Source organism: Lissotriton helveticus, chromosome 5_1, assembly GCF_964261635.1.
Source record: "Lissotriton helveticus chromosome 5_1, aLisHel1.1, whole genome shotgun sequence".
NCBI classification, from domain to species: domain Eukaryota; kingdom Metazoa; phylum Chordata; class Amphibia; order Caudata; family Salamandridae; genus Lissotriton; species Lissotriton helveticus.
Window position 1 is genome coordinate 2,085,174,054 of NC_136065.1, and position 25,991 is coordinate 2,085,200,044.

A 25,991-nucleotide genomic window follows, 5' to 3' on the forward strand; every position below is an offset into this window, starting at 1 on the left:
GAATGATGGCTTCCTCAAAAGTCAATTTTCTCCTTGGCGGTAGAGAGTCTTTTGCCTGAAGAACAGGCTTGACAAGAATTTGTCCAGTCCCAGGCTGAATAGGAATCCATTGCTGCCTGTCTTCGAGCTCATCTTTGGAGCCGTTGGACCATAGGTTGCTGCGGCTCTTCGGAGGTGATGGACGATGGTGCTCTGCATGCCAGGTTTCTCTGAATTGATGAAGTCCGGTGGGCTGAGAGCACCAAGCCTGATTTCGGATCCAAAGACTTCAACTTCGAGGTGGCGTTCGAGGACACTTTTGGGTCTGGAGCCAACGAGAATTTTGAGATCGAAGGGCCATGCTTCCACGCGAACTGTGTACTTCAGTCGACCTCGACTTGGTAGATCAGTGACTACCATGGCCGTGTGGAAGTGGCAGACCAGAAGCCTCATGGCTAGCCTGTGAGCCCGATGCTCGACCCCCTTGAGGGCGATGCTCGGCTTCCAAGTGTTGTTGAGTGATGGGAGTTGCCACCAGTACTCACTGCGGCTGTTTTGGTAGAAGGATGCTGAGCATGTGGAGGCTCGTCAACGTCAGAGGCTGAGTCCTCACCCAGCTCCGATAGTTGGATTTCCGCCCCAAAAGCCTCTGTCTGCTGCTTTGCCTCTGTCCCGTTTCCCGAACATGTCCAGGGTCTTCGGAAAAGCAGTGCACTATGGATGCTGACACAAAGCAACAATCCCAATGGTCCTGAAGTGTCTCCTTATTTCAAAAGGCAAGGCATGCTAAACAAGAGCCCTCCTGATCGTCTGGTGACAGACAAAGGTTGCAAACCTGATGTATGTCTGTCCTTGGGTAATTAGCTCAACACTTCGGGCAGTAGCAGAATGGAGTCCTTTCCACTATGAATGCATTCTCCAGTGTGAAGGAGGCCCGAAATGGCCAGACCCCACATGGGGTGTCGAAGAAGTCAACTGTGGAAAACAAAGCGGAGACGACTAAATGCTAGGTATCGACAGTAGATACATTGGTCGTTCAATTGACGAAGTGGAGGGAACCAAATGGGACCAGCGAGAACACCACGTTGCATCCTACCGGAGCTTGAAGGAACTCGTCTGAACCTTATGGTGGGGAGACAATCTTAAAATGGAGCAGATGCCCATGCACATTACCAATAATGGACGGAGTCACGATCCCTCATGAGTCAAGAGACTTCTTTAAAGAAAAACAACTTGCACATGTCGGAGCCCAACACAAGATGATGGGAGTATGACCAACATGTGTAGCTACAGCTACACATGCCATGGACAGCAGCATTTGTTTGACAACCCTGATACTAGGAAGCTGCCATGGCATATGGTGTGTAATGAGGATAAGATATTACAAAGTCATACTCTCCGGAGAACCCGTGTCCTGATGGACAAGGATCCAGTGGCCCTGCACTTTTTCCTTGTCCATCGTGGTCTGTGAGCAGAAAGAAACAAACGCCTGGTTATACCTACCTTGTTATAAAGTGGTTCATTCTCAAAATTATTTATTGTTATGTAAAATAAGTATGCACACCACCAAATGGTAAAAAATACAACAATTTACAAATTTGGCTAGAGAAAAGTGATGGACTTACTGCAGTGGACATAAAAATCCCCCATGACACCAGTTCGCCAATCTCTGGAAGGAATTGCTGTTTTCCACTAACTTCACACAATAAAAGTCCAATGAAATTGTTTTATAGATCTGTATGGTTGATCTGTTCTTGATACATAGCCTAGTTGAAAATAGAGACTTACACCCCAGACACAGCTGCTTGGACCCTGAACAGCAGAAGAGGAAATGGTCCAATAAACAATCTACAGAACTACTTTGGGAATCGTGCATGGTTGAGGGTAATGTAATTCCATATCACACCAAATGAAATATGATATTTGGACCCCAAAAGTGCATGTGTAACTGTTAACTAATGAGACATGCCAGCTGCTTCTCCAAAGGAAAAGGGACACCAGGTGCCAGATTGACACAAACAACAAATTGAAGCAGTTTACATTTTCAGAAGACATGGGAATGGAGTGGTCCTACTAATACATTGCAATGGAAGCTACATGTGTTTGCATTCGTTTTTAATTAAAATACTGTTACACTTTAAAATGGATACCACTTTCTACCCCTCCGCAAGTCATCCTGTAGAAATAGAAAGAAGAATAGAGCCGCAAGCCCCATTGTAAGGCAGTTCTTCGCTGCAAACCAGCATTCTGGCCCTACTGGATATGGGCATTCTGACCTCATCAAACATTAGTAAATGTCCATTTAAAGCAGTGCCAACTCAAGCCAGCAAGATATTTAAATGGTGTGGCATGAATTAAACATGATTTGAAATAAATAACGCTCACCGCTTATTGTTCATTGCTGTGTCAGTTCCATGACCTTATTTCTGGTGGCAATGCTAAAAAATACCAATTACAACACTTAAAAAAGATAAATATTGGCCATTACAAGATGGCTGCTATATTTGCACGTAAATAAGTGGGGCTTTACCACTCGAGTCTTGCTTCCATTTTTACTGCCAGCCAATTCAATTGAATGGAGTGGACCAGTCGACTGCATGATTTTTTTCCTTCCCGTAAATGAGGCATTCACAGGCTCTTAAAAGAGCACACACATCTTGCCTGCTTTGAAGTTTATAAAAATGTCACTGTGCTGACTAAAAATTCCACTTTGGATGATGATGATTTTTTTTTGTTTGTTTTCAAATGATGGTTTAGAACATAAAATTAATATAAAAAAAGTAATCCTATGTTTTCACATTAGAAAATAATGCACCTTTCAAATTCTGTGGCTAAAAGGAGCACAAAGTTTTAGGAAAAGAACCGTTCTCAATATTCATTCATGGTGCTTTCACGAAACATATTCCTGACATCTAAAATGGACGCCAGCTCCAAAATATGCTTTTGTACGTGGATGTTCTCCACTGTGTCCTCTTTTGGCAGCGGAGGATAGGTTTCTGGGTAATTAAGTGTTTCCTAGAAGAAATGAAAGAGAGGTGTAAATAGCATGAAAATCTGATGTTCAAATGTACGTTTATGACAAAGACAGTGATCTGCACAACCTCAGAGATCATGCATGCCATTTGGAATAATGTATCAAAAAAAGTAAACATGACATATTGCTGCTGGTCTTTGAGGCACATACAATTATCGAATATTTGCAGAGACCCAAATCAGGGGAAACTGAAATTATAGGGTTAAAAGGCCACTCTTTTATACCACATAATTTGGAAGTCCACAACAGGCAATTATCTGTCCCAGGATCTGTCTGTATTTCTAGCTCAATAGATAAAAAGTAAAAAAAAAAAATAACAATAGATTAACAGAATGACTGTACATACTCCACATTCATCTTTTGTCTTATGTCCTAAAAGAGCAAAATAAACTTGAATTCCCAATACTGAAACAGTACTAATGGAGGTAAAATTCATTAAATAAAACAGAGTAATACTCTCTGAAAGGTAATAAAAATGGAATATGAGACACAGGACTACAGCGATGAATACACTAAATTCCTTAAGGGTAACTGAATAGCAAGTTATGAAAGTAAAATGTGAAAGATGTGATAAGACTGTAAAAAAATCTAGAAAAAATTATTCAGTCAGTCATCTTCACAAAAAGATGCACGCATTAGTAACACGGAAAAGAAAAACTGGAAGCTAAAATTCTGTGGTGAGGGAAAAACAGACTGACAATGACCTAACAAAATGCACACATTGATTAAAAATTCAGAGCTATGATACAAAACGACATACCTAAAGAGCAGCACCATTAGTGTGGTTCAAAATTATTTTACCCTTACTACAGAAACTGATTCCAGGGCGCCACACAATTTTAAAGTTGCTGATCAAGTAACCAAAACCTCCAACTGCAAATTCTATAAAGTGAACAATTTATCAAGCACCTGGAGAGATTTTTAAAAGAAGCTATAGATTTTCAGGTAAAGATGGTGAGAACAAGTTACTTATTTTCTGTAGCGCTCTTTCTGGTGGATACTGTATCAAATCACAGATTCTACACCTTGATAATATTCCTCAGGGATGAGACCGGATCTGGAAACTTCCAAGCAATACTCCTGCATTCCAGTAGGTGGCATTGCGCAGCGTTGCACCAGTACTGTTCTGCTCAGGCTGTAACGAGCTGTGCCACAATTAAGTGACACCCATGTGCTCTAATGCCAGTTCCGTTATTAGGCTGTTTGTGCCCTCAAACACAGAAACCATCACAAACTGGCATGACCAGCGTATAGATCTCTAGAATGGGACCCTTTGAGATGGAAAAAGTACACGGAATGGAGAGGCGGGAGGATCGTGAGCAATCTAGTAAATATAACATCCACCAGAAACAGCGGTACCAAAGGTAAGTAACTTGTTCTTCTGATGGATACTTCTAACTGGAAATTCCTCACCTTGTGAATAAATGAATAGCACTCCTTTCTTCGCATGCGTTTACTACCCATGCCATTACAACATGGTCGTTCGAACGACTGCGTTGTTAGTTCGCAGACCTTTACTACGCAATTCGAAACAATGAATTGCTGTAGGGGGCGCTGGAAGTTGGAATAGTATAATTTACTATTCCAACTCCAGTCTGTGCGGACACTAGGGTAGGTGTTGGATTTTAAATCCAACACCTTCTCCCCCCTAACGCAAGTCATTGTTCCCACTCACGTAGTAAAGGTATGCGAACTAACAACGCGGTCATTTTAACGGCCGCGTTGTAATGGCATGCGAAGTACCGCATGCAAAGTAAACGCTGTTTACCGAATAATTACCTTAACAGTACTTCCCCAGGTGGTGGGTCTGTGTACTGACGCCTACCAAAAAGTCCTGCAGGACCCAGCAGGCAAAATGCCCATCTGACTGTCAAAGCAGTAGTGCTTTGTGAACGTGTACTGACACACGGTGCCTGTCAAATATTCAGAACAGGCACGCCACAGTCCAACACAGTGGTAGCAGCTTTGGCGCTGGTGGAATGAGACCATTGGAATTCCAGAGGCTGCACCTTGCCCAGTGTGCAACAGATCTTGATGCAGAACATAATCCATCAACACTGGCTTGTCATTCTTTGTCCCAGCAAATCTCAAAGAACGGATTGTCCACACCATATTGCTTGATATGATCAATGTAAAAAACCTGAGTGCTCTCTTGAGTCCAAATGATGGAGTCTCTCGTTTTCATTCGAAGGAGGAGGCAGAGCAAAGGACACCGGGAGCCTGACAGCCTGTCCAACATGAATATATAATGCTACAGGCAGAAAAGAAGCTCGGGTTCAAAGCACCAGCTTATCTGGGAAGAATGTAGCAAAGGGTGGTTGGACAGAAAGACCCTAAACCTTGCTCGCATGCAGAGTTGATGTTATGGCAATCAGGAAGGCCGTGACGAAAAGGACAGCTATGCATTGGCTCAAAGGGAGTACACATTATAAAAGAGAAAAGGTTCTGGAGAAAATAAATGTTGTAAATCTTTCCAAAATCTCATCACAAAGGGTGATTTAAACATTGAAGGCTGATCTAGGAACCGCAAATAAGCCAACAGAGCTGTCCAGTAGCGTTTAGCAGTGCCCAAAGCAAGTACTTGATCGGTTAGGGACAAAACAAGCAACAAAACGTCAGACAACTTGGCCTACAGCGGGTCAATCTGATAGCTGTTGCACTAAACCACAAATCCGTCTCAGCGACTGGTGTACACAGATTTGTAGAGGGATGCTTCACCACTAAAATGACATCAATGACTCCCTGAGGAAGCGGCAGCTTGATCAAAGGATAGATACTCATCCCCAGGATTTCTGGTACCACATTCTGCTGGCACAATTCTGGGCCACTAGGATGACTTGTGCCCAGTCGTTTCTGATCTTTATAAGAACTTGGGACAGGAGAGGCAGCGGAGAGAAGGCATACAGGAGTCAAGGACCGCACTCCAGGCAGAATGCATCTTATTGAAAGAGCTTCCATGGGAATTCCATTGCTGACATTGTGTGTTCTCAGCTGTGGGTAAAAGATCGAGCCAGTGTTCTCCCAACTGATGGAAGACGCCCTGATTGTACTATGACCGATTGGGGCGAGCCCGCCTTCAACAGCCAGTCGTCGAGGTATAGGAAGACCGGTGCCTCTGAACTCCGAAGGTGTGCTGTGACCACCGTCATCCTTTTTGTGAACACCGAGACAATGTTCCTGGCCTATTGGAACTGCCGGAAGCGCCGATGGGCCTGCAGGACAGGATATGAAAACAAGCATCCTGCAGGTCCAGCAACACCACTGAGCTGCAAAATGGACATATGGTCCTCCGTCAACCGTCCTGATGGAAGGTGCAGCGGTGTAGAAAGAAATGGGAGGGTGTATCCTCGACTAACAATTTAGAGGACCCACTAGTCTGATGTAATGGCTTGTCAAATGCAGAATGTTGCTTCTGACAGGGTGGCTGTGTGCCGTAAATGACAGACGAAATAGTTTTTTTCTGCTGCTGCACCCAGAGGAGCAAGGAACAGAGCTGCTTAATGTACCTGATGCCCTGGGCTTGCCTTTGTAAGCTGCAGCTTCTAACATTAAATAGCTGGGAGGCCTGTTGGGCTGGCAGTGGTGTCTGACATTTGAGTCATCGGAAACCCCTACCATAGCCTTAAAAGGGGGCATAATTGTTGATGGAACTTTCTGGATGGGGCAGACAGGCCTAAAGAACATGCTGTGGCCCTGCTTTCTTTAAAATGTTCGAGGACAGAGTCCACTATCTTGCCAAAAAGGCGACAGTCATCAAATGAGACATCAATGAGTGATGCTGGGTCATCCATGTAGATCATATCCAGGAGTCACGCCTAAACCTGAGCGGAAAACACATTTTGCTGCGTCACAGCAATCCTGGATAGCTTGGGTCAAGGACGCACATAGGTCATCCAAAACTGCTGGTAAAAGTTGGTCCACTGTGTTCCATAGGGCACGAGAGCAGCAGACAGCTGGCCTTTGCTGATCACAGAGCAAGGCTTGTGGAGGAAAAGATGTGTTTGCAAACGTCTCTTCTCTGTTTAGATACGTAATTAGGTTGGGAGGTGGTGAAGTCATCGGTATTTACCTTACTGGTAGATGGCTGCACCATCACAATAGCGCCAGGTGCCCAAGAAGATATCCATGATTGCATCATTAAATGGTAGGAGAGGTTACATAGGTGCATGACCAGGATGGAGTACCTCTGTAAGAACATTAGTCTTCACCTACATAGTAGCTAGTTGTAGGTCCAGTAGTTCTGCCACCCACCACAGTGACAGCAAAGAAGGCGCATTCTTCGTTGGCAGGGCCAGGAGGAGAAAAAAGGGCAGTATCTGGTGAAGTGTCAAGGCCACTGGCATCTTGTAGAATCTCACATCTAATCATATTGGGGACCAAAATCAGCCACTTCCTCAAATCTGTAACTGTCCGAGTCTGAGCCCGACTCCTGATGAAGGCAACGTATCAGAATCTGAATGGTTGTTGATTGGCTGCGCCTGAATGGGATCAGGGCGCAGCTTCCATCAAGATTGGCGTAGCTGCTGCTTCGACTCGGAGAGCAAAATAGGTTGTGAAACCTCCTCTAGTGTTGACCACATCGATGACAAGGGAACCAGCGAAAGAGGTGGTTCTAGAACCAAGGTTGGCACCAGAGCTGGTGCTGAACCTGAAGCACGTTCAATGAGTACAGGCTGTGCTGAGGGCAGACTCGCTGGCGGAAGTTCAACCTTAGGCATCTGCTGATCTTCTGGGCCAAAAGGCATACAAGAGGAAACCAGTTAAGTCCCAAAAATATGCAGCATGGCCTCCCTAAGGCATCCACCTACTGCGCCATTGCGGACGGTCCCAGAAATTTAGGGTGCATTGTTACTAAGCCTGGGATCTGTTCCAATGGAAATCAGGGGTGAGGCCAGGTAGTACATTAATGCCCTCGCTCCCTCCAAGGAGTTTGAGAGCTGTTAACTTAGGAGGTGAGTTTTTTCTTTGCACACTGGAAAAAGTTTGTGGATAAGTCTTGATCCAGTCTGATGCCTTGGGATCCAGTCTCACACCTGGTAAATATTCACAAGGCGAGGAACCTGCAGCTAGAAGCAGCCATCAAAAGCATGACTTTCAAAAGCAAGTAGAAATATGAGCTGGAAACCAGTGTGTTCAATTCCAGACTATTTCATGAAACCAATAAAAATATTTGCATACCCTGAAACTTTTGTGTAGCCGGATGGTGGCAGAGCAAAATACAAATCTTGTTAGGAGCAGGCGTAGAAACTCATCACCAAAGAATTGTAGAAATGATTGATCTGTGAATTAAAAAATATAAGAGTCATGGTTATTCTTGATTGCTGGCTTATCAAAACTATAAACAAATGCGTGCTTTTTTGTAACAAACATTTGAAGACAAAAAAACAGAGTTCACGTCTCTTGAGAAATTTGTGTAACAATAAGTTGTCAGACAAGACTGAAAGGATTAAATTATAAATGTATTACGAAGGATCCACCAACCATTACAAAAAATATATAGGCATGCCTTCGGGTGAGGGAGTTTTTGTTCTTGTCTTTCAGTGTAGATTCACAGATCTGTCTGCGGATTTGCGTAGCCATAAATTTTGACTGCCTGGCAGTCTCAGAAAATGTTCTAATGCGGCCACCATTACCCACGTATTGTACTGGGCAAAAAATAGGGAAGGCATATGGAAGCAGGGTGACAAAATGCTGATCCTCAGCTCATTGGGGTCCCCAAATAGACATCCCCATCCCATGCATTATCATTAAGTGTACAAAAGTACATTGTCAGTGGATCTGCTAATCTAGAGCTAGATTTGCAGATCCTGGACCTGAGATAAACATGTGGTGTCTCAGGATCAACTCCAGATTAACATTTTAGGTTTAAAGCATCTTATTGCAGAAATATAAAACAAGACAAACAAAAGAAACTCAGCGTCACAAAGATGCCATTCAGGGACCCCACAGCACGAGCGCCATCAAAAATGCAAACCGTACATACATAACAAGCGGCGGGGTCACCAGCTAGGCACTCAAGCGGTGACGATTGACACGCAAAAACTTCCCCCCCTTAACGAAACAACCCCCCGCCTCCCTTGGAGACCCCTCCCCCCCCCCGGGTGGTGATGTGCCAGTTCAACGTCACATGCCCTCATCAACAGTGCAATAGACCCGCCTCCCATCATGCAGGCAACCATTAGGGTGATTAAGATTGCGGACCAGGCCGGGAAGTCAAGCGCAGGAGCCTGAGGTACCTGGGGCAAGTAATCTCCTTGAACTCCGATTGTAACAGAGCGAGAAAGGGGTGCCACAGCTCCTCAAAGTTATCTACCTCCCCCGCCACCGTGAGGGACAGCTTCTCCATACCCAGAACATGCCATAACCTATGCAGCCAACCTGAAATGTCGGGAATGGTGGTGGTGCGCCAGAATATGAGTATGTTTTGTATCGCTGAGCCTAGAGCAATTGCGATCTGTCTGCCTTTCCTGGACCTCAGGGGATACATCAACCTGTTGGGCAGCCCTAATAGGACATAGGCCGGCAGGCGAGGTAGTTCGATGTCGAAACATTGGTCGATCTCATCTAGGATGTTTTTCCAGTATGGGCCTAATAACGGACAGTCCCATAAGATATGTGTGAGGGTCCCGGTCTGGCCGCATTCACGCCAACAGGTGTCAGGGAGACCATGATTCATGTCGTGCAATCTCTGAGGCGTGTAATACCAATATGTAGTTATTTTAGTGAAAGTCTCAGTGAGCCCGGTGTGGTATGCGGAATGACGCGCGCGATAAGATATGTCGTCCCATTCCCTGTGGCTCAGTGCTCTTCCCAGTTCGCGTTCCCAGCGATCCCTTCCCGGGTTATGGATGTGGAAGGCAGGGGGTTGCAGAAGCTTATAAAGGTCGGAGACGAGCTTGACATCCGAGGAGCGAGTCGCCAACCACATCTCATAAGGCGTAAGTTTCCGGTCTGCAAGTTCCCTCACCTGCGTCTGCAATGCCCAGTGACGAACCTGGAAATATCGCATACGTTCAGTCTCAGGTAGGCAATAATCCCGCCTGAGGTCCTGAAACGACACGATCCCGTCCGGGCCGTACATGTGGAACAAAGCGCAGCACTTGGCCGCCTGCCAGTGTGCGAACGCGCCAGGCTCCATCCCAGGTTGGAAGTCAGGATTCCCTATCAACGGCGTAAGCGGCGACGGGAAGGTGGTAAGCTCCCGTGGGATGGCCACCGCGTCCCACACACGAAGCGGGACCCGAGTGACCAAGGACGCGTAGAGGTTGGGGGGCCTGTGCGCCCTACGCATGAAGGGTATCTCCTGCAGAGCCCTACCGGCCACAGCCTGATCTTGAAAAAGCCAGTGCCGGTCAGATTCCCACTTGCTCCATTCCACCAGGTACCGCAATTGCGCCGCCTGAAAGTACTTCTGGAGATCGGGGATACCAAGGCCGCCAGACTCCGGAGCCAGAGTAGACAAGGTCCTCTTCAGCCTGGGTTTGCGACCCTGCCAGACGAAGCGGGCTACATCCGCCTGTGCCTGACGAAGCCAACCCTTTGGTGGCTGAAGCGGTAGCGCCCGAAACAAGTACAAGACCTGTGGTAGAAGAGTCATCTTGACGGCAGCCACCCGGCCCAGCAGCGACAGCGTGCCTTTGCTCCAGCGGGACAACTCCTCCTTTATCTTACTGCTCAACGCCGTGTAGTTCGCCGCCACCATAGCGGGCAGGGAAGGCGCCAGCAAGACACCTAAATATGGGATGAGGTCTTTGGACCAGCTCATGGGGAAGCGCCCCTGCAAGTTGAGTCGCGTCGCGGTAGAAAGGGAGAGGTCCAGGGCCGACGAGTTCCCCATGTTCATTTTAAAACCCGCTACTCTGGCGAAAGCATCCAACTCGGCGACGCAGGCTGGGAGTGCCTCTCTCGGGTTCTCAAGCAGAAGGATCACGTCATCCGCGTACAGGCTGATGGTGTGAACATAGCCACCCATCCGAATGCCAGTCACTCTCGGGTTCTGCCGGACCCGCTGGGCGAACGGCTCCATATACAGGGCAAAAAGAAGCGGGGACAGTGGGCACCCCTGCCTGGTCCCTCGTTCAATCTCAAAGCGGTCGGAGCTACAACCGTTGACCCGCACCACCGCGGTCGGGTGTTTATAACAGTTAAAGACAAACGTGCGGAATTTCTCCCCAATCCCCACTTTGCGCAACACCCCTTCAAGGTAAGACCAGCGGACGCGGTCGAAAGCCTTTTCTGCGTCCACCGACAGAAGCATACGTTCCCCTGGGACGCGGGAGGCCTTCTCCAGGACATGCACCACCCTCTTAGTGTTATCCACCGTCTGTCGACCGGGGATAAACCCCGCTTGGTCCGGGTCCACCAGTCCCGGTAGATATTGCGCCAGGCGAGTCGCCAGGATCCCCGTATAAAGCTTAAGATCCACGTTTAGCAATGAGATCGGCCTGTAAGAGCCGCATTCCGTCCGATCCTTCCCGGGTTTGGGAATAACCGACACCGTCGCCCTGAGAAGGTCCGGAGGGATAGCGCCTGGTTCCGCGAAGGTGTTAAAGAGCTTTGTCAACAGAGGGACCAGTTCCAGACAGAACGTCTTGTAGAAAAGCGGGGAGTAACCGTCGGGACCCGGGGCTTTCCCCTGTTTAAGCCGGGAAATAGCCGCAATCACCTCCTCCGGGCGAATATCTCGCTCCAGATACTCCGCCTGCTCTGAGGTGAGAGCGGGGAGGTCAATGGAATCTAGATAGTCAGTGTCCGCGAGCACCGATGGGGGTTCACCTGCGTATAGGTCGGCGTAGAATCGGCGGAATCCCTCCGCAATCTGAGGGTCCTCCCTAACACCTACTCCGTTCGGAGTGGAGAGTTCCGCAACCCGCATACGTTGATGCTTCACCCGAAGCTTGTTTGCTAGGAGACGGCCACAACGATCGCCCCCAGTGTAGTATGCATGCTTCAGGCGGAGCGCCGCATATTCCGCCCTATCCATATCTAGCGCGGAGAGCAATTTCCGCGTCGCTTTAAGTTGCCTCCAAACCCGGGGGGCCCCAGTACGCTGATGCATCTGTTCGAGCTCCCGCACCCGGGTCGTAAGCTCCTCCCGTTTCAGCTGACGGTCCCTATTCTCTGCAGACGAGATGGAGATGAACTCCCCTCGGAGCACTGACTTTAAGGCCGCCCACTGCGTCGCGCAGGACGTATCCCCATTATCATTATGGGATCGGTAGTCCGATATCGCGGTGCGGATCCTCTGCACCACCGCCGACCTATGGAGCAGTGTGTCTCTAAGGCGCCAAACCCCTCGAGAGGGCGCCACCGGCGGTAGCTGGAAGGAACCCGAAACCGGGGCATGATCCGATAGAGAGAGCACTCCAATGTCAGAAGCCGTCGCCAGCGCAGCCATCGGCCCCGTAACCAGAATGTGATCCAGCCGTGCATACGTCCTGTGTGCATGGGAGTAGTAAGAATAGGCCCGGGCAGTGGGGTGCAAACGTCTCCACAGGTCGTGCATGTCAAGTTCCCCGAGGCGGGAGCGACTCAGCTGCGAGAATTCCCCGGTGTTCGGGCGGCGTTGTGCAGATCTGTCCAGGAGCGAATCAAAAACCATATTCAAATCCCCCCCGAGGAGTATGTGTCTGTCTGGTGTAGGCGCTACGAGTTCAAGGGCTGAGTGTAAGAATGTGTCTTGGTGGTCATTCGGGCTGTAAACTGAACCCACTGTGAATAACAATCCCCCCAGCTTGAATCTATAAGCTAGGAGCCTACCTTTCTGCTCCGCTACCTTGTGCAGGACCTCCCCCTTAAATTTACTGGAGACCAGGATAGCCACCCCCGCCGTTTTAGTGGGTCCCGAGGAGAAGAGCTGTACTGGGAACTTCGGTGACCTCAATCTAATGCAATCTCTCGCCAAGAGGTGAGTCTCCTGTAAGAGGCAGATGTCCGCCTGGGCATTCTCAAGGAGGAACAAGATCGCTCTGCGTTTAACTGGGTTGTTAAGTCCCTTCACGTTCAACGTGACTACCTTAAGGGCCATGAACGGGCGGTACAAGAGCAGCACTCAACGTGGCTATGTCAGCAACAATTGTCGTGGGAAGCAGTGGCAGAAGGCCAAATAAAGGCAGAAGCCCAGCATCATCGGAACCACAACCCAGTGCACCAGGCGCCAAGCAACAGGAGGAACAGCAAGAAAATAGGACACCCCGGTACATTCCCCAAAGCTCTCTCCAACCAACCCTTAACCGAACCATCACCCGACCATCCAACCCCAAACCCCCGGATCCGTGGCAGCCCCGAACCCCTCCCGCCAAGCTCAACCCAGCTTCACCTCCACCCCACCCGGTACCCCAACATCCCCAACAATCAAACTCCCCTAGAACGAAGAACATTGTCCCAGTCCAGCCCCTAATGGACAAGTCTGTGGTAGTGTGTTCGTGTGGACGTCCAGCCACCTTCAGCACCCCCCCACCACCCCCTCCCTCCCGGAACCCCCGCACCTGCTCTGAAGATGAGGCCATCTGGATCTCCCCCCGGAGTGTTCTCAGGCCGTCAGGGCCGTATCGCCAGGCGCTGTAGCTCCGGAGACCGCCAGGACCGCGCTGTCTCTCTCAGCCCTGGCTGTCGGCGAGGGCGGTCGCGCAGGTACAGTAGAGGACCGTCGCCGGCGGACAGTCTGCCATCCATCTCGGGTGACGCGTCGCTGGGATGGCGCAGGAGTGTCGCTGTCAGCTGTCGTGATCCCCAATACATCGCAGGTGTCTTGAAGAGATCGGAGCTGGTGCAGAGTGCCGTTCCAGCGAAAGATGAGCCGAAAGGGGTGACCCCAGGAGTACTGCGTGTCATGCTCTCTCAAGAAGTCCGTGGCTATCTTGAAGGATTTGCGCTTTTGGAGGGTGATAGTCGACAAATCCTGAAACAGCGCCACTGGGCGATCACGGAAAGTGAGCGGCTGCCGACGTCGAGCCTCACGCAGGATTCGCTCTTTCAGGGGGAAGTCCGGCAGGAAGGCCAAGATATCAGGGGCCGGTGCAGAGGCCACAAACCCTGATGTTGTTGCGCCTGGACCTGTTCTCAAGGTCCTCCGCGTGGGCCTGGAGGTCAATCTGCCGGTCCCTGAGCCGCAGGACCTCCTGCTGCAGATGCGCCAGTTCTTCATCCCGAGCCTGGCTGGATTCCTCCACAACGGTCACTCTTTCTCCCAGGGAATCGACCTCCCGCCGCACCTCACGGACCTCACCCGCCACCTCCTGTTTCAGCGCCTGGAAGTCCTCCCTGAGCGTGCCAAACAACGACTCCAGAAAGGAACGAGTCACCGGAGGTTCCCCTCCCTCGGCCCCCCGGGAGCCAGACGAGGGACTCGGGGCAGGCTGGGGTCTATCTTGCCGGGTGGCGGCTCTGCTCAGCATGTCAGGGAGAGTGCGTTCACCCTTCTTTCCCCCACGGTTGCCCGACATTGCGGCGCCAGGCACAAGTCGCGACACTGAAGGTACCGCGAAGGGCGGGCAACGAGGTGTCCGTCAGCTCTTCTCGTTACAGCAGGTCGTGGGTCGGGAGCAGCCGCGGATCCACCTCCTCGTCACCGTCTCCAGGAGGGCGGCAGCGCTCGCTCCGAGCGTGAAGTACCCCCGGATCCAACGCGAGGGGGAGTGTGGCAGGGGAGGAAGGCAGGCAGGCCACACCGTCTCTGCGGAGTCGCAGCGCTCGAAGGCAGAAGGCCCGTCCGAAAGGGCCCGGTCGGTCCCCCGCCGCCAGGCAAGGCGATACTAGTTCGTAAGATGCAGGCAGGCTCCACACCGCAACTGCGTCATTGACCCCTGCGGCCAACAACCCCACACCTCCCGTGACAGCTCCCGGAGGCCCCAGCTCCGGACCGGCACGGGGTCAGCGAAAGAGGGGGGGCCCTTCTCTCTGCAGGGCACTGAGTCCGGGCGCAGCCGCGCCTCCCAAGGCCCACCAGCCGAATTCCAAGAGGGGGGAGAGGTGCCCCGGCCCCCCCAGGCCGTTCGTGCAGTCCAGGGCAATGCAAAGTCCCAGTAGCCCGTTCCGCCAGCCCCCTCCTCAGTGCGAGGCGCCGCGGCGGGCTGCAGAAGTCCGTATTTCGGGGTAGGCCCCACCGCTCCTCAGATCCCCGGGGTCGCGTAGTCTCGCACCCCGGGTCCGGCACTCCGTAGGCCAGCTGATTGGCTGCAAGCCCAGCGCGGCCCGTCTCTTCGCCGCTCCTCGAGGCAAGGTGCGCAGCCCCCCCGGGTGCTCTGGTGGCCCCGTCAGTGCCCCCACACGTCCCGCTGATCTGTCTCGTCGGGTGGATCTCCCGGGCCTCCGCCGTAGCAGCAGTCTCCGCTGCCGGGGAACGTCGGACAGGCTCCCGATGGACACCGGGGGGTTCCGGGGCCTCACAGGCAGCATCGCTGTGTCTCCTAGTGCTCCCTGCGCCAGATTCCGCTTGATCCGGGGGAGATCAGCGGTAACAGGCGGCGCGCGGGCTCCGGGGCTTCAGGAGCTCACGAGGGTCGCGTCCTCCTAGCTCGCCATCTTGGCCACGCCCCCAGATTAACATTTTAAAACATTAACTTGGAAGAATGCTCTCTCCATTCTGGGAAATATGATTAGTCCCCCATACATAAGCATGGCCGGCTGCCATCACTCAAGAGGTCAGTGAATCATATTTGGCAAGCTGGGGCTGGAGAAGTCACACAGGGAATAAGGGTCAGACAGTAGCTGAAGTTCAGGATGACTGCCCAGAAGACTAGTAGTGCAAAATGGAAGTTTATAGCCATAACAAGTAGAAGAATGTAAATTATCTGCACTACTCGTGCTCAATAGAAAATTATGCATTTTGGTTTGTGTTTGGTGGTAAAATTGTCAGCTCTGGCTGCCCTCTTCCAAGTGCTGAAAAGTTTGGAAGAGAGTGGGTGGGTTCCACTTAGGTGGAGGGGTGTTTAACCAGCTTCTATACCTGTGCAAGAAGTCTCCTCAAACAGAAAACTGATGTCACGTGCAGTTTTAACTGGCCCTATCCAAGTCTGAATTTACTTCTGCTCAACACAGACACATCTCTAGAAAGAGTAGAAACTTTGTTGCATTCTTCTTCACAGACTTACCAATCGAGCGGGAATGTGTCATTAACTGTGCAATGTCCCGGTTGATTTTCCTTACATATTCCTGGCACTTTTCCCATAAACCTTTACGCATGCTCGAAAGGCCACAGATGAAGAGGAAGGCCATCAAGGGATTGTTCAGGAAGAGGGTAAAGAGGCTGCCCCTTTGGGACTGATCTAAAATCAGAAACAGAAGCTTTGGTAATTCAGAAGGCATAGCAATCCCCCTGTTCTATTCAAAACCAGTCCACATACTTTGGTACACAATTCTGTAGTACTGAGGTTGCACTTAATATTACAGTTGTTACTCTGGGTAGCACTACAGTGACAGTAAGTTTATCCCACAATAAAAATTGAATGCTCAACATCTTGGGTGGTGTATTTCTATAAATGACCACTAGTGGACAGTAGTAAGCTACAAAATCGTATATAATAGTGGTGTCCCATGTAAGTGGATCCATGTCTGATTTTCAGGGTACCCACAAGAGATATATGTACATGTAATTAATCAAGATGGAAGTCATTTGTAAAATCAGTAGGCATTCTCATCATCACACATATAGGGTGGATATAGGATAGAGATAAATAATGGAAACAAGTAACTAGAACATTAATAGACAAGAAGTGGAGAGTTCTTTTTGTACCCACTTACGTCACATATATTTACAATTTCAGGCACATGAAAATGAAGTTATTTGCTTGGTCAATGTTAAAATCATGATTAAAACTCAAATTCCAAGTTGACCAATTTAGCAGTCTTTCCCAACCAGCATTCCAAATAAGGTTAAACTGTGTCACTGAACAACGCATCATAGGAACACATGTCCTCATTACATTCTCTCTTCAAAAAAAGATATGCGGAGAAATTAATTATATCAAAGGGCATCCTATCCTGACAATGAATAAATAAACCAAAGAGTGATCCATGGTCCCCTATCCCCCAACACCACCAGATAAAATCTGTCACAGCACCTAATTTTACTTTAAACATTTTCCCTTTGCAGACTAGGCTTGAAGAATACTTGAACATAAATAAAAAATATGTCAGTGGCAGAGACAGACTGACTTGGAAACACTTGAAAACTCAGCTTCTTCACAATGTGGTTTACAAAAAATGGGTACTAGCTCAAAGGTTGATTGGGGTGGAAATCCACTCTAAGAAGGTCCCCACTTCCTGAGATATCTGAGATGAATACCTAGACGGGGGCAGGACGACTCATTTCAGACTTCCCTGACTGAACAACTCTCTGAGTTCAATACTGTTTGATAGTAATAGAAAGTAGCACTGATGCGGCTTTCGAAAGCCATAAAGTCAACCTTGGGTACTAAGGCGGATTCCAATGATGGTCAATTTGATGCATTTGCTGATGTTATGGTGTTCCACGACTAAATGAACTGAGCTTTTTGATTACCCGTTTGGCCCTCTTCTTTATAGACCACACTAGAGTCTGAATGTCACATGCTAAAAGGATCTACATAGAGTTGACCAAATCCAAAACCTTGGAGGCGCTGCAAAGCAGCTACAGAATATTATCAGACGACCACCCAGGAATGAGAAATCCCAATCCTTTGAGGACCTGTTAAGCGACCAGAGAATACTATAGAAATCCACTCAGGAGCAACAAAGCCCAATCCTTGGAAGCACTGTAGGGCGACTGGAGAATACTATATGCGTATGAAGCCCCATATAAACGTTGTAATACAACACACTGCTTTTGTCTGAATAAAGTTTTTGACAATAACAAAATAGGTCTGCTCCTGGCTATGGCAATTGTGGGCTACAAAAAGTAAGATCCACAAATATCGCCTTGCCGTAAATGGATGTTTAACATGTAGTGGGGTTGCACAATGGGTTACCTTGTAATGCTTTGGGGTACACTGTTGGAGAAAGCAGGCAAACCAGGGGTTGTCCAAACAAATTTGTGAAATTCTGGAAAATAACAAATCGAAAAGAAGTTATTGGACTTTCATTGAGATGCAAGAAAATAGTAAACAGACATACACACTATACAATAGATAACTGTAGTATCCCTATTTTAATAGTAAAAACCTGTTGCCTGTGAAGCAGTTTATCATTGTAGTAGCAAGTGTTAGTATTTATCAATCCAAATGTGCTATTTTATCAACTTCAACAAATGCGACACTGTATTCATGCATGAGCATTCAATTCTGCAACTGTATGCTGATACTAACACTTACACAGTGCGTGCAGCAGCCACTACGCTATCTTACTGACCTTAGGATTACAGCAATGTATTGTGTTACTTTGTCATTATAATCCAGCACCATGAGTCAATTTACAAATTCGACGTGGCAAAAAAACATACGGGTATAGCAAACTGGAGTTCCTTTTCACTCAGAGGGCATGACATTATGCATGTTTTGGATTCCATGAACATGACCGCATGTAGTATAAGGAACATATCCCCCAGCTCCCCCATGTAACAAGATGATGGAGAGGGAACAGGGATACTTGACACGCCTTACGCAGTGGATGTTATATTCCATGAGACGTCATTAATGTTAACTTCTGGCATGGCACATGGTACCAGCACAAGAGAACATCGTGTATGACAATAAAAGTGGTAGTTACTGGAGCAGTATGGCCATTAAACCATGCAGTGTTTTTCATGCAACACAATGTTACAAATGGTCCAATACTTTCACTTGTACATTTAGAGCTGCACTGAGGTTGGCCAGTTTCTAGAGGGGCTTTTTCTGCACATCACTCCCAATCAGATTGCTATACCTTACACTTTCCCCTAGGTGACAGGAAATGTACATGTTTCTTGTATGGAATGCCGGGCTATAAAATGGCAGCCATAGGATATGCGAAGCGAATACAGAACCGCTGTCAGAAAATAAAGTAACTCCATTGAGCAGGAGTGAAGTCCTATGTTTAGCCTTCAATGGGGCACTCAAAAATGTGAGTTGCTTCATTCAAATGAGAGAAAAGCTCCCCAACGAGATGTGCAGTAAAGTAGCAGCCACCTTTAGATGAAAGTTTCCGGGATGCTACCCCTGCAAGCAGTTGTTGGACATGAATGTGTGCAAATGTTAAATCAGCTGCTGCAGGAGCAGTGGACAGAGTTGGATGAGCAAGTACCACAAGGGAGATGACTGAAGCTTGCTGGATTTCAGAACTAAGAGTAATTGTTCTCATAGTCCAAAGCAGATGTGGGGAGGGGAGGGGTCTCCTACATAGATTCTCTCACTGAAGAATATGGAGCTTTGGGGTGCAGGGCAACTGTACCAGAAACATTCACCAGAGTACATCTCAGACCAGGAATTACTAAACTGTCAGAAGTACCAGTATAGCATGCATGCCAACATATAGAAACACAGAGGAGTGAGAGTTGGAGAAATAAACTTACATCAGAGTGGAGGAAGAGTTAAGCGAGAGTAAGCTCAAATAGCAGCATTTTTTGCTGAACATTTGTGAGTCTCCCGCCAACATTTGACTGCAGCCTGAGTTACATGCATGTACGTAAAATTTCTAAAGCACAAACTTAGCCGAAAGGCAGCAGAGCGCTGCACAGCATCACAGGCAATGACTATCAACATACGATTGGAAGGGCTGCTGGTTTCTAAGAGTGAGAAGTGAACGCATACACCATCATGGTGTTGTGTTCTTCAGCTCCTCCGAAGGAGGGCTTTAAATGGCACACATGTAGCATGTCTGCCATGAAGAGATTAAGATTGTTGCACTAGCGACAATCTTAATCACTTAATGGCAGCACGCAACGGACTGAAAATCGAGAAAATTCCAATGGCTGCACTGAAAGGAGGAATCACAGGCTACGGAAAAACCTAGAAAAGTGGTTCTTAACCTCTGATCCAGGGACACCTAGGGGTCCGCGAAGCCAACTCAGAGGGAGCACGACTGCTTAGAAAATAAAATAATATTAACAGATTAATTAAGTGTACATAACTGAAAATGTTAAAAATTCTCTACATGTGAAGGAATATGAAATTTGAGGCTAAAAATTAAGTTAGTATTGTCAGATTGATTCATGGGAGCAGTCCAAGTGATTAAAACAGAATACAGTATGGACGAAGAGAGGACTCAATTGAATTTAGACATGCTCCAGGCTTCCCATTAAACTTTATATTTTTGTATATTTGTTTTTTAATCAAATTAATATTTCATTATTTGTACATTTGCTTGATAAGTGTTGTTTCTGCATTTTTTAATGTATTGTTTATCAGAAATACTTAGGCCGGGGCCTTTGACTTCCACTAATTACTCACTGGGGGGGTACCTGGATTCTAATAGTGACTCATTGGGAGTCCCTGGATTCCAATAATGATTCAGTGGGGGTCCCCGGGTTCCAATAACGATTATGTGGGGGTTCACAGAAGTCAAAACGTTAAGAACCACTGACCTTGTTGCAGTGGTAAGCGGATGTAGGGAGAAATACCTTCAGATCCCCCCGTTCAACACTGAGCACTAAACTCTCACAGGGGCTCAACGGGTTTATCACATTATGCGGCTCTGGGACGCCAATGATATATACCTTCTGTACAAAGTGGTGAGAAGATCTGCTTGCAGCATCAAAGGCTCCCTGGGGTGCAGTTACACCAAATATGTCAGGTACTGCAATAGGCAACATTTAATTCTTCACTGTGAAGTAAACTATTCACAAAGATGTATTCAATTAGAGCCGTGGAAGGAGACTGGTAGATTGAGTGAGTCAGGTAGTTATCTTTTCATTTGCCAACTAAATTTAGCGAGTGATTGATAAATTGATTTGCTCTAATAGAGGTGGCTGTGAGAGTGAAGGGTTGAGCCAGAGGCCTGGTCTGGCTCAGCTATGATATGATATAGATTTGCAGAACGTAACAATGACCAAAGGCGTCAAAGCGCTAGCTGGAGGTCCTCTTGGGCTCTCGAGCTGAGCTTTTGGGAGCCTTTTGCATGCCACCCACACTCTAACCAGAGAACCCAAGAATTTAAAAAAAAGCAGTGACCTTTGATGTAAAACAAGTGAGAGAAGGAGATGAGCTCAAGTGGCTTAACAGCACAATGTGAAACCAGAAAACCTTGGCTCAGTCCTGGCTTCCTCGCTTCACAAAACTGTGTGATCCTATCCAAACATATTTCATAGAGCCTCCCTTTTTCTTCTTTTCCCCAAAACATTTTTATTAAAGTGTTTTACATATCAACACACAATTGTATCACTGCTGGCGTGAGAGCTTGGTTATACAAAGGTACATATGTGATATATATATATATATATATATATATATATATGAGGTATGTAAAGTTCCAAAAAGTCCTCGAGCGCAGCAATTAACCCACACAAGCGAACAGGAACCAGCGAGACCCAGAGCGCGGTGCAAAGTTATTTTATTTGAATTTTAGACCCAGCACCAGTCCGCCATGACGCGTTTCGGCTAGAGATAGCCTTGATCACATACCTGGGCCATGGGCCGTCAATCTACAGGTCCTGTTGACCCAGCTATATCAACTTTTTTTCATGTACTGAGCTACCAGAGTACATTATATCCCTAGGGTAGCCATTTACTATTATGGTTTTTAACTCTGTAGGAGAATCGTGACAAAATAAATGCTACAGCATCTCCTAAACCGTTGTAGTTCACTCATTTTCACACTACTGGTTACCCTACATGCCTGATATCCCCTCACACTTTGACCCTTCACTATACGACATTGAACCATAAAAAAAATCTCTGCTAAATGCTTTGAGGGTAGCACTGGCCCAAACAGGAGCAAAACACCCAATGATGAAGCATGACATCCCCAGGGGTGTGCGAGGGCAGTAAAAAAATCTTTTAGGGGTTCCCTCTTGCTCTTTTGACCACAACCTGGTTTTCTGGTCTCTACTTTTAGGAACAGTACCCTCTTTTTTGTTAATTTTGCAGATAGGAGTACCCGTTTGGGCTAATATGTGTGGTCTACTCTGATGCAAGACGTCATGAGCATGGTACATCAACGCAACTTGCATAGAAACCACGTCTTTTACTATCTATTCGCCACCGTCCCGCGCATCCGAAGAACAACTATCGGTGGGAGGTCCTTCTCCCACCTCGCCGCCAAGACCTGGAACACCCTCCCACTGAGCCTACGACAGACCCAAGACCTGCTGACCTTCAGGAGGCTACTCAAGACCTGGCTTTTTTGACCAGTAGCGCCCTCCCCCCACACATTTTTCACCCAGCGCCTTGAGATCCTCACGGGTAAGTAGTGCGCGCTACAAATTCTTTATTGATTAATTGATATTTAATTATTTGTCACAATGGTGCTCCACCCACACGGGTATTAGACTGTACAGGTGGAAAAAACATGCACCGAGGCCGCCTTTTTACAGTCCGCCCTGCCTACGCTCATAGACAACACACCATGCCTGCGCCGAGAATATTACAAAATTCTAAAATAAATTTAAAAAAATTAAAAACTGCCTCTTAAATTTAACTTTAGTACGACACGCCATATTTGTATTAATAAAAATAACAACCGTTAGCATTATTAAACAATCAGCCTTTCTACGCTGTCCACTCATGCGCATCAATTTATCGCTCCTGAACCACGACCCTTCAGCGGCTGGAGGTAAAGCTCGATAGTATAGACCTGCTCTGCGCCTCTCGCAGAAATCCCCTTTTTGATTTCTTAAATTGCACCCACTCCCGGCGCCCCCACCCCCTCCCACCGCAACAACACCTGCAGGTAGAATAAATAGTTCCTTTGTTCGTTTTTCTTCTGAATCTGCCAGGCGCACTCCCGTTTAAAACCTGTAGGTGGCAGTATGTGCACAACAAAGCAGAACTAAGCGTACACAAACACTCTAAAAACCAGAAACAGCAGAATACTGTATCAGCATGACCGTTGGCTTGTAGTGCTAAAATTGGAAAAACTTACTCTGGGAACCCATAAATTGGGGATCAATGTGTGGCAATAAAATAGGATGTAGTCACGATAGGTGGAGTCATGAAAAGCGGGTTGAAAGCTAATTTACGCATATATTTTTGAAAAACAATGCCACTGTGAAATAGGCAAAAAGGAGAAAAGTGACAGTGAATCTGTTCTGGCGTAACTGTATGCAAAGGTTGCATTGTTAAACAGTTTATGGGGTTAAGGCATGTGCTGCAGAGAGCTTTATGTGCCCAGTAGATCTCTGGGATTAATAATAATGGTGAGATAACTTTGCTGGTTAATGCACTTGCTGGAGAGATCTGGGTTTTTTCTAGTCACTTTTGACTCAGTAGCATAGAGGATTAATGTGTCTTCTTTTTCCGTGTAACAAGCAGATGGCAGATTATTAATTTATGTAGATACGTAAGTGGGTTACCGCTTTTGAAATAGATATCCTTTTATTACTTGCAGTTCATATATTGCAATATTTCTAATATACGACATAAAGGAACTGCATGCGCAACTACAATGCATAGATTTAAAACCTTATTGTTTTTTCATAATTTATTATAAGGCTGCTAAAAAGGGTTTCTGTGGGTAGTAATAAAGTTTTACTAGTACAGACAACCCCAATCACTGTCATGTTCTACCGCCTGACTTTGTGTTTCTCCCGGCCACGTACTCTTACCATATAATCCCTACCAGTAAAGCCGATGTGTGACTTATACATGTTGAAACCTTCATTGTTTTATGTAACATAATGTACATTGAATATTTTCACTTGTATGATTTGATGATAACCTATAATGTCTAGGTGTGAAGTAAAGCGCTCTGACGCCCTTCAGTGGGATGAGTAGCGCTGTAAAAGAATGAAATAAAAAAATTGTAAGTGCCATTTAAATTGTTATTTGTTTAACTACTTGTACAGACCGATATAGCAGACAGCTCTACAGTGCATTCATATCTCTTATGTACAGGGATTGGACAAAGGCAAAAGCTTGCCTCCAAATCCTAGTTTCTCTTGAGTACCTGTGAGGTGATAACAAGGTGTGTGCTTTTGTCTCCTCTCCATTGCATTAGTAGCTAATAGTTAGGCTCCAGATATCTCCCAGCCAGAATTATTCTCAAACAAAAGGGGAGCCTTTTCCAGCTGTAGATTGAGGAGGAAACACCAACAACAAAGTTCATTTATGCTGTTAAGTCTGCTCACAAAAGACTGAATGGCATCAGCACCCATTGTCAATGGTCATGTTGGGACTCCCTCCCCGTCCTGCCAAGATTAGAAGGGTCCCTTCTCTTGTTTTCCCTCTGCATATTTCCTTCCTGTGCCTTTCTCCAGCTTTTTCCCCCTTGTTTTTGGCATCATTCCACACATTGCCCTAGATATTGTATAAGTAATGTTCTCATGTCTTCCGATGATCTACACTCTCATATCACCTGGTGCGGCAGCGCTATAGAAACCCACCTACAATGTGATTTCATTTGACGAGCAGCCAGTTCATGACTGGCTTAAAGCCAGTTTACTTTTGGACTGAAATGCTGAGGTAGACGAATACGCTAAATAATCTAGCCTTGAAGAAGTTCCTGAAAAGGAACGAAACGTGTTGGTTGAACCAAAGCAAGTGATGTTTTTATGCAGAAAAGATGTTAAAGTAGAGGTTCACCAACAGAGTACGAGAGAGGATTGAACGCTGTATCACTTATTGATTTACTACAATACTGGTCTCGATTTACTGGAGGAGTTTCAACAGTAATAACGCGCCTCTCGCAATCTGGATTAATTTATTTTGGTATTCGGGTTGGAATGAATACCTACTTGCAGCTGGTTCACGGAGAAGAGCACCCACAATAAACACTGTGGGAGTACTAGAGGGGTGTGATGTGGTATCCACTGCTGCCTGCTAGTAAACTGGTTTAAATCAATAAGTATGTTCACTAATGGTACAAGTTACATATGTGCACGTGTACTGCTTCCTCTCCAGACCCTGGTATGACCAAGTTATTATATTAGTTAATATATTCAAAAATTATTTGCATCTATGCCTTGGCACCATCATGACAATATGATCATGAATGTCGAGAAACACAAGGGCACACCCTTTCTTGTATGCTATTTGAAGCTTTTTAATGTTATATACCTGTCTCAACACTGAGTGTGAAGACTTAAATGGTGACCACATCAAGAGAATTTAAGGCTGAGAACTTAGCCCATTTAAAAAGAAGTGATGCAATTTAAAAGCTTGAAAGGAGGCTTAGAAATACAGCTAAATAAGGTTGTTTTTTTAGCAATGAAATGAGTAAGTATGGGCGAAATTTGCGAATTCGCGTTCCTCGAATTCGCGTCCCGTGAATTCACGGTACGCAAAATCCACGAATTTGTGCGAACTTATGATTTTTGTTATTTTGGCGTGTTCGCGTTTTTTTTTTCAGCGCGACTACTGCAAACTTACCCGTGCGGTCGTTTTTGGGCGCGACCATCTTGTTCGTGGGAGGAAAACAACTCGGCAAACTCAGAATCAAGTTAAGTCAACGCAGCGCGCGCGAGATTGTATTTTTGAAACGCGAACAAGCAAAAAAAATTGCAAACTTGCGAATTGTTTGGCAATTTCGCGTGATTCGCGGAACGCGAAATTGCCAAAAATCCGCAAATTTCGCGAGCGGAACGAATTTTCAGCCTATGCTTAGAAATGAGTATAATCATTTTCACAAGATTGAAAATGCAATGTGGAAGGGTTTTTGGGGTATCCATAACGCAGTACCCATTCAAGTGACACCAGAAATTGCATGGTATGGCAAAGTCTATTGCTCGGCTTGACTGCGATAGAATTTGCCCAACAAGGCACACTGCCAGTTTTTATATCTAAAAAAGATTTAGAGAGCATACTATTAGATTAGAGATCAAATAATGAATGATTTACTGAAGGCAATGAAATTTGAGATAGTAGCCAATGATGGCATTGTTACTAAAGCAAGCATTAGAAGAAGTGTTAAAATATAAAACGATTATGGAGCACAT

General features: G+C 46.8%; 1 protein-coding gene across 2 annotated transcripts in view; it reads right to left on the reverse strand.

The window, feature by feature from the left end:
* Nucleotides 1-2,077: 2,077 nt before the first annotated feature.
* SCAI (suppressor of cancer cell invasion) overlaps nt 2,078-25,991 on the reverse strand; it is a 565,718-nt gene continuing 541,804 nt past the window's right edge. For both annotated transcript variants that reach the window (XM_078646060.1, XM_078646059.1), the window contains 4 exons: nt 17,959-18,031; nt 16,105-16,278; nt 8,192-8,292; nt 2,078-2,994 (listed from right to left, as the gene is read on the reverse strand). In XM_078646060.1, the coding sequence (XP_078502186.1) occupies nt 2,848-2,994; nt 8,192-8,292; nt 16,105-16,278; nt 17,959-18,031 (495 nt within the window). In that variant the 3' untranslated portion in view covers nt 2,078-2,847. The remainder of the gene's footprint in view (nt 2,995-8,191; nt 8,293-16,104; nt 16,279-17,958; nt 18,032-25,991) is intronic.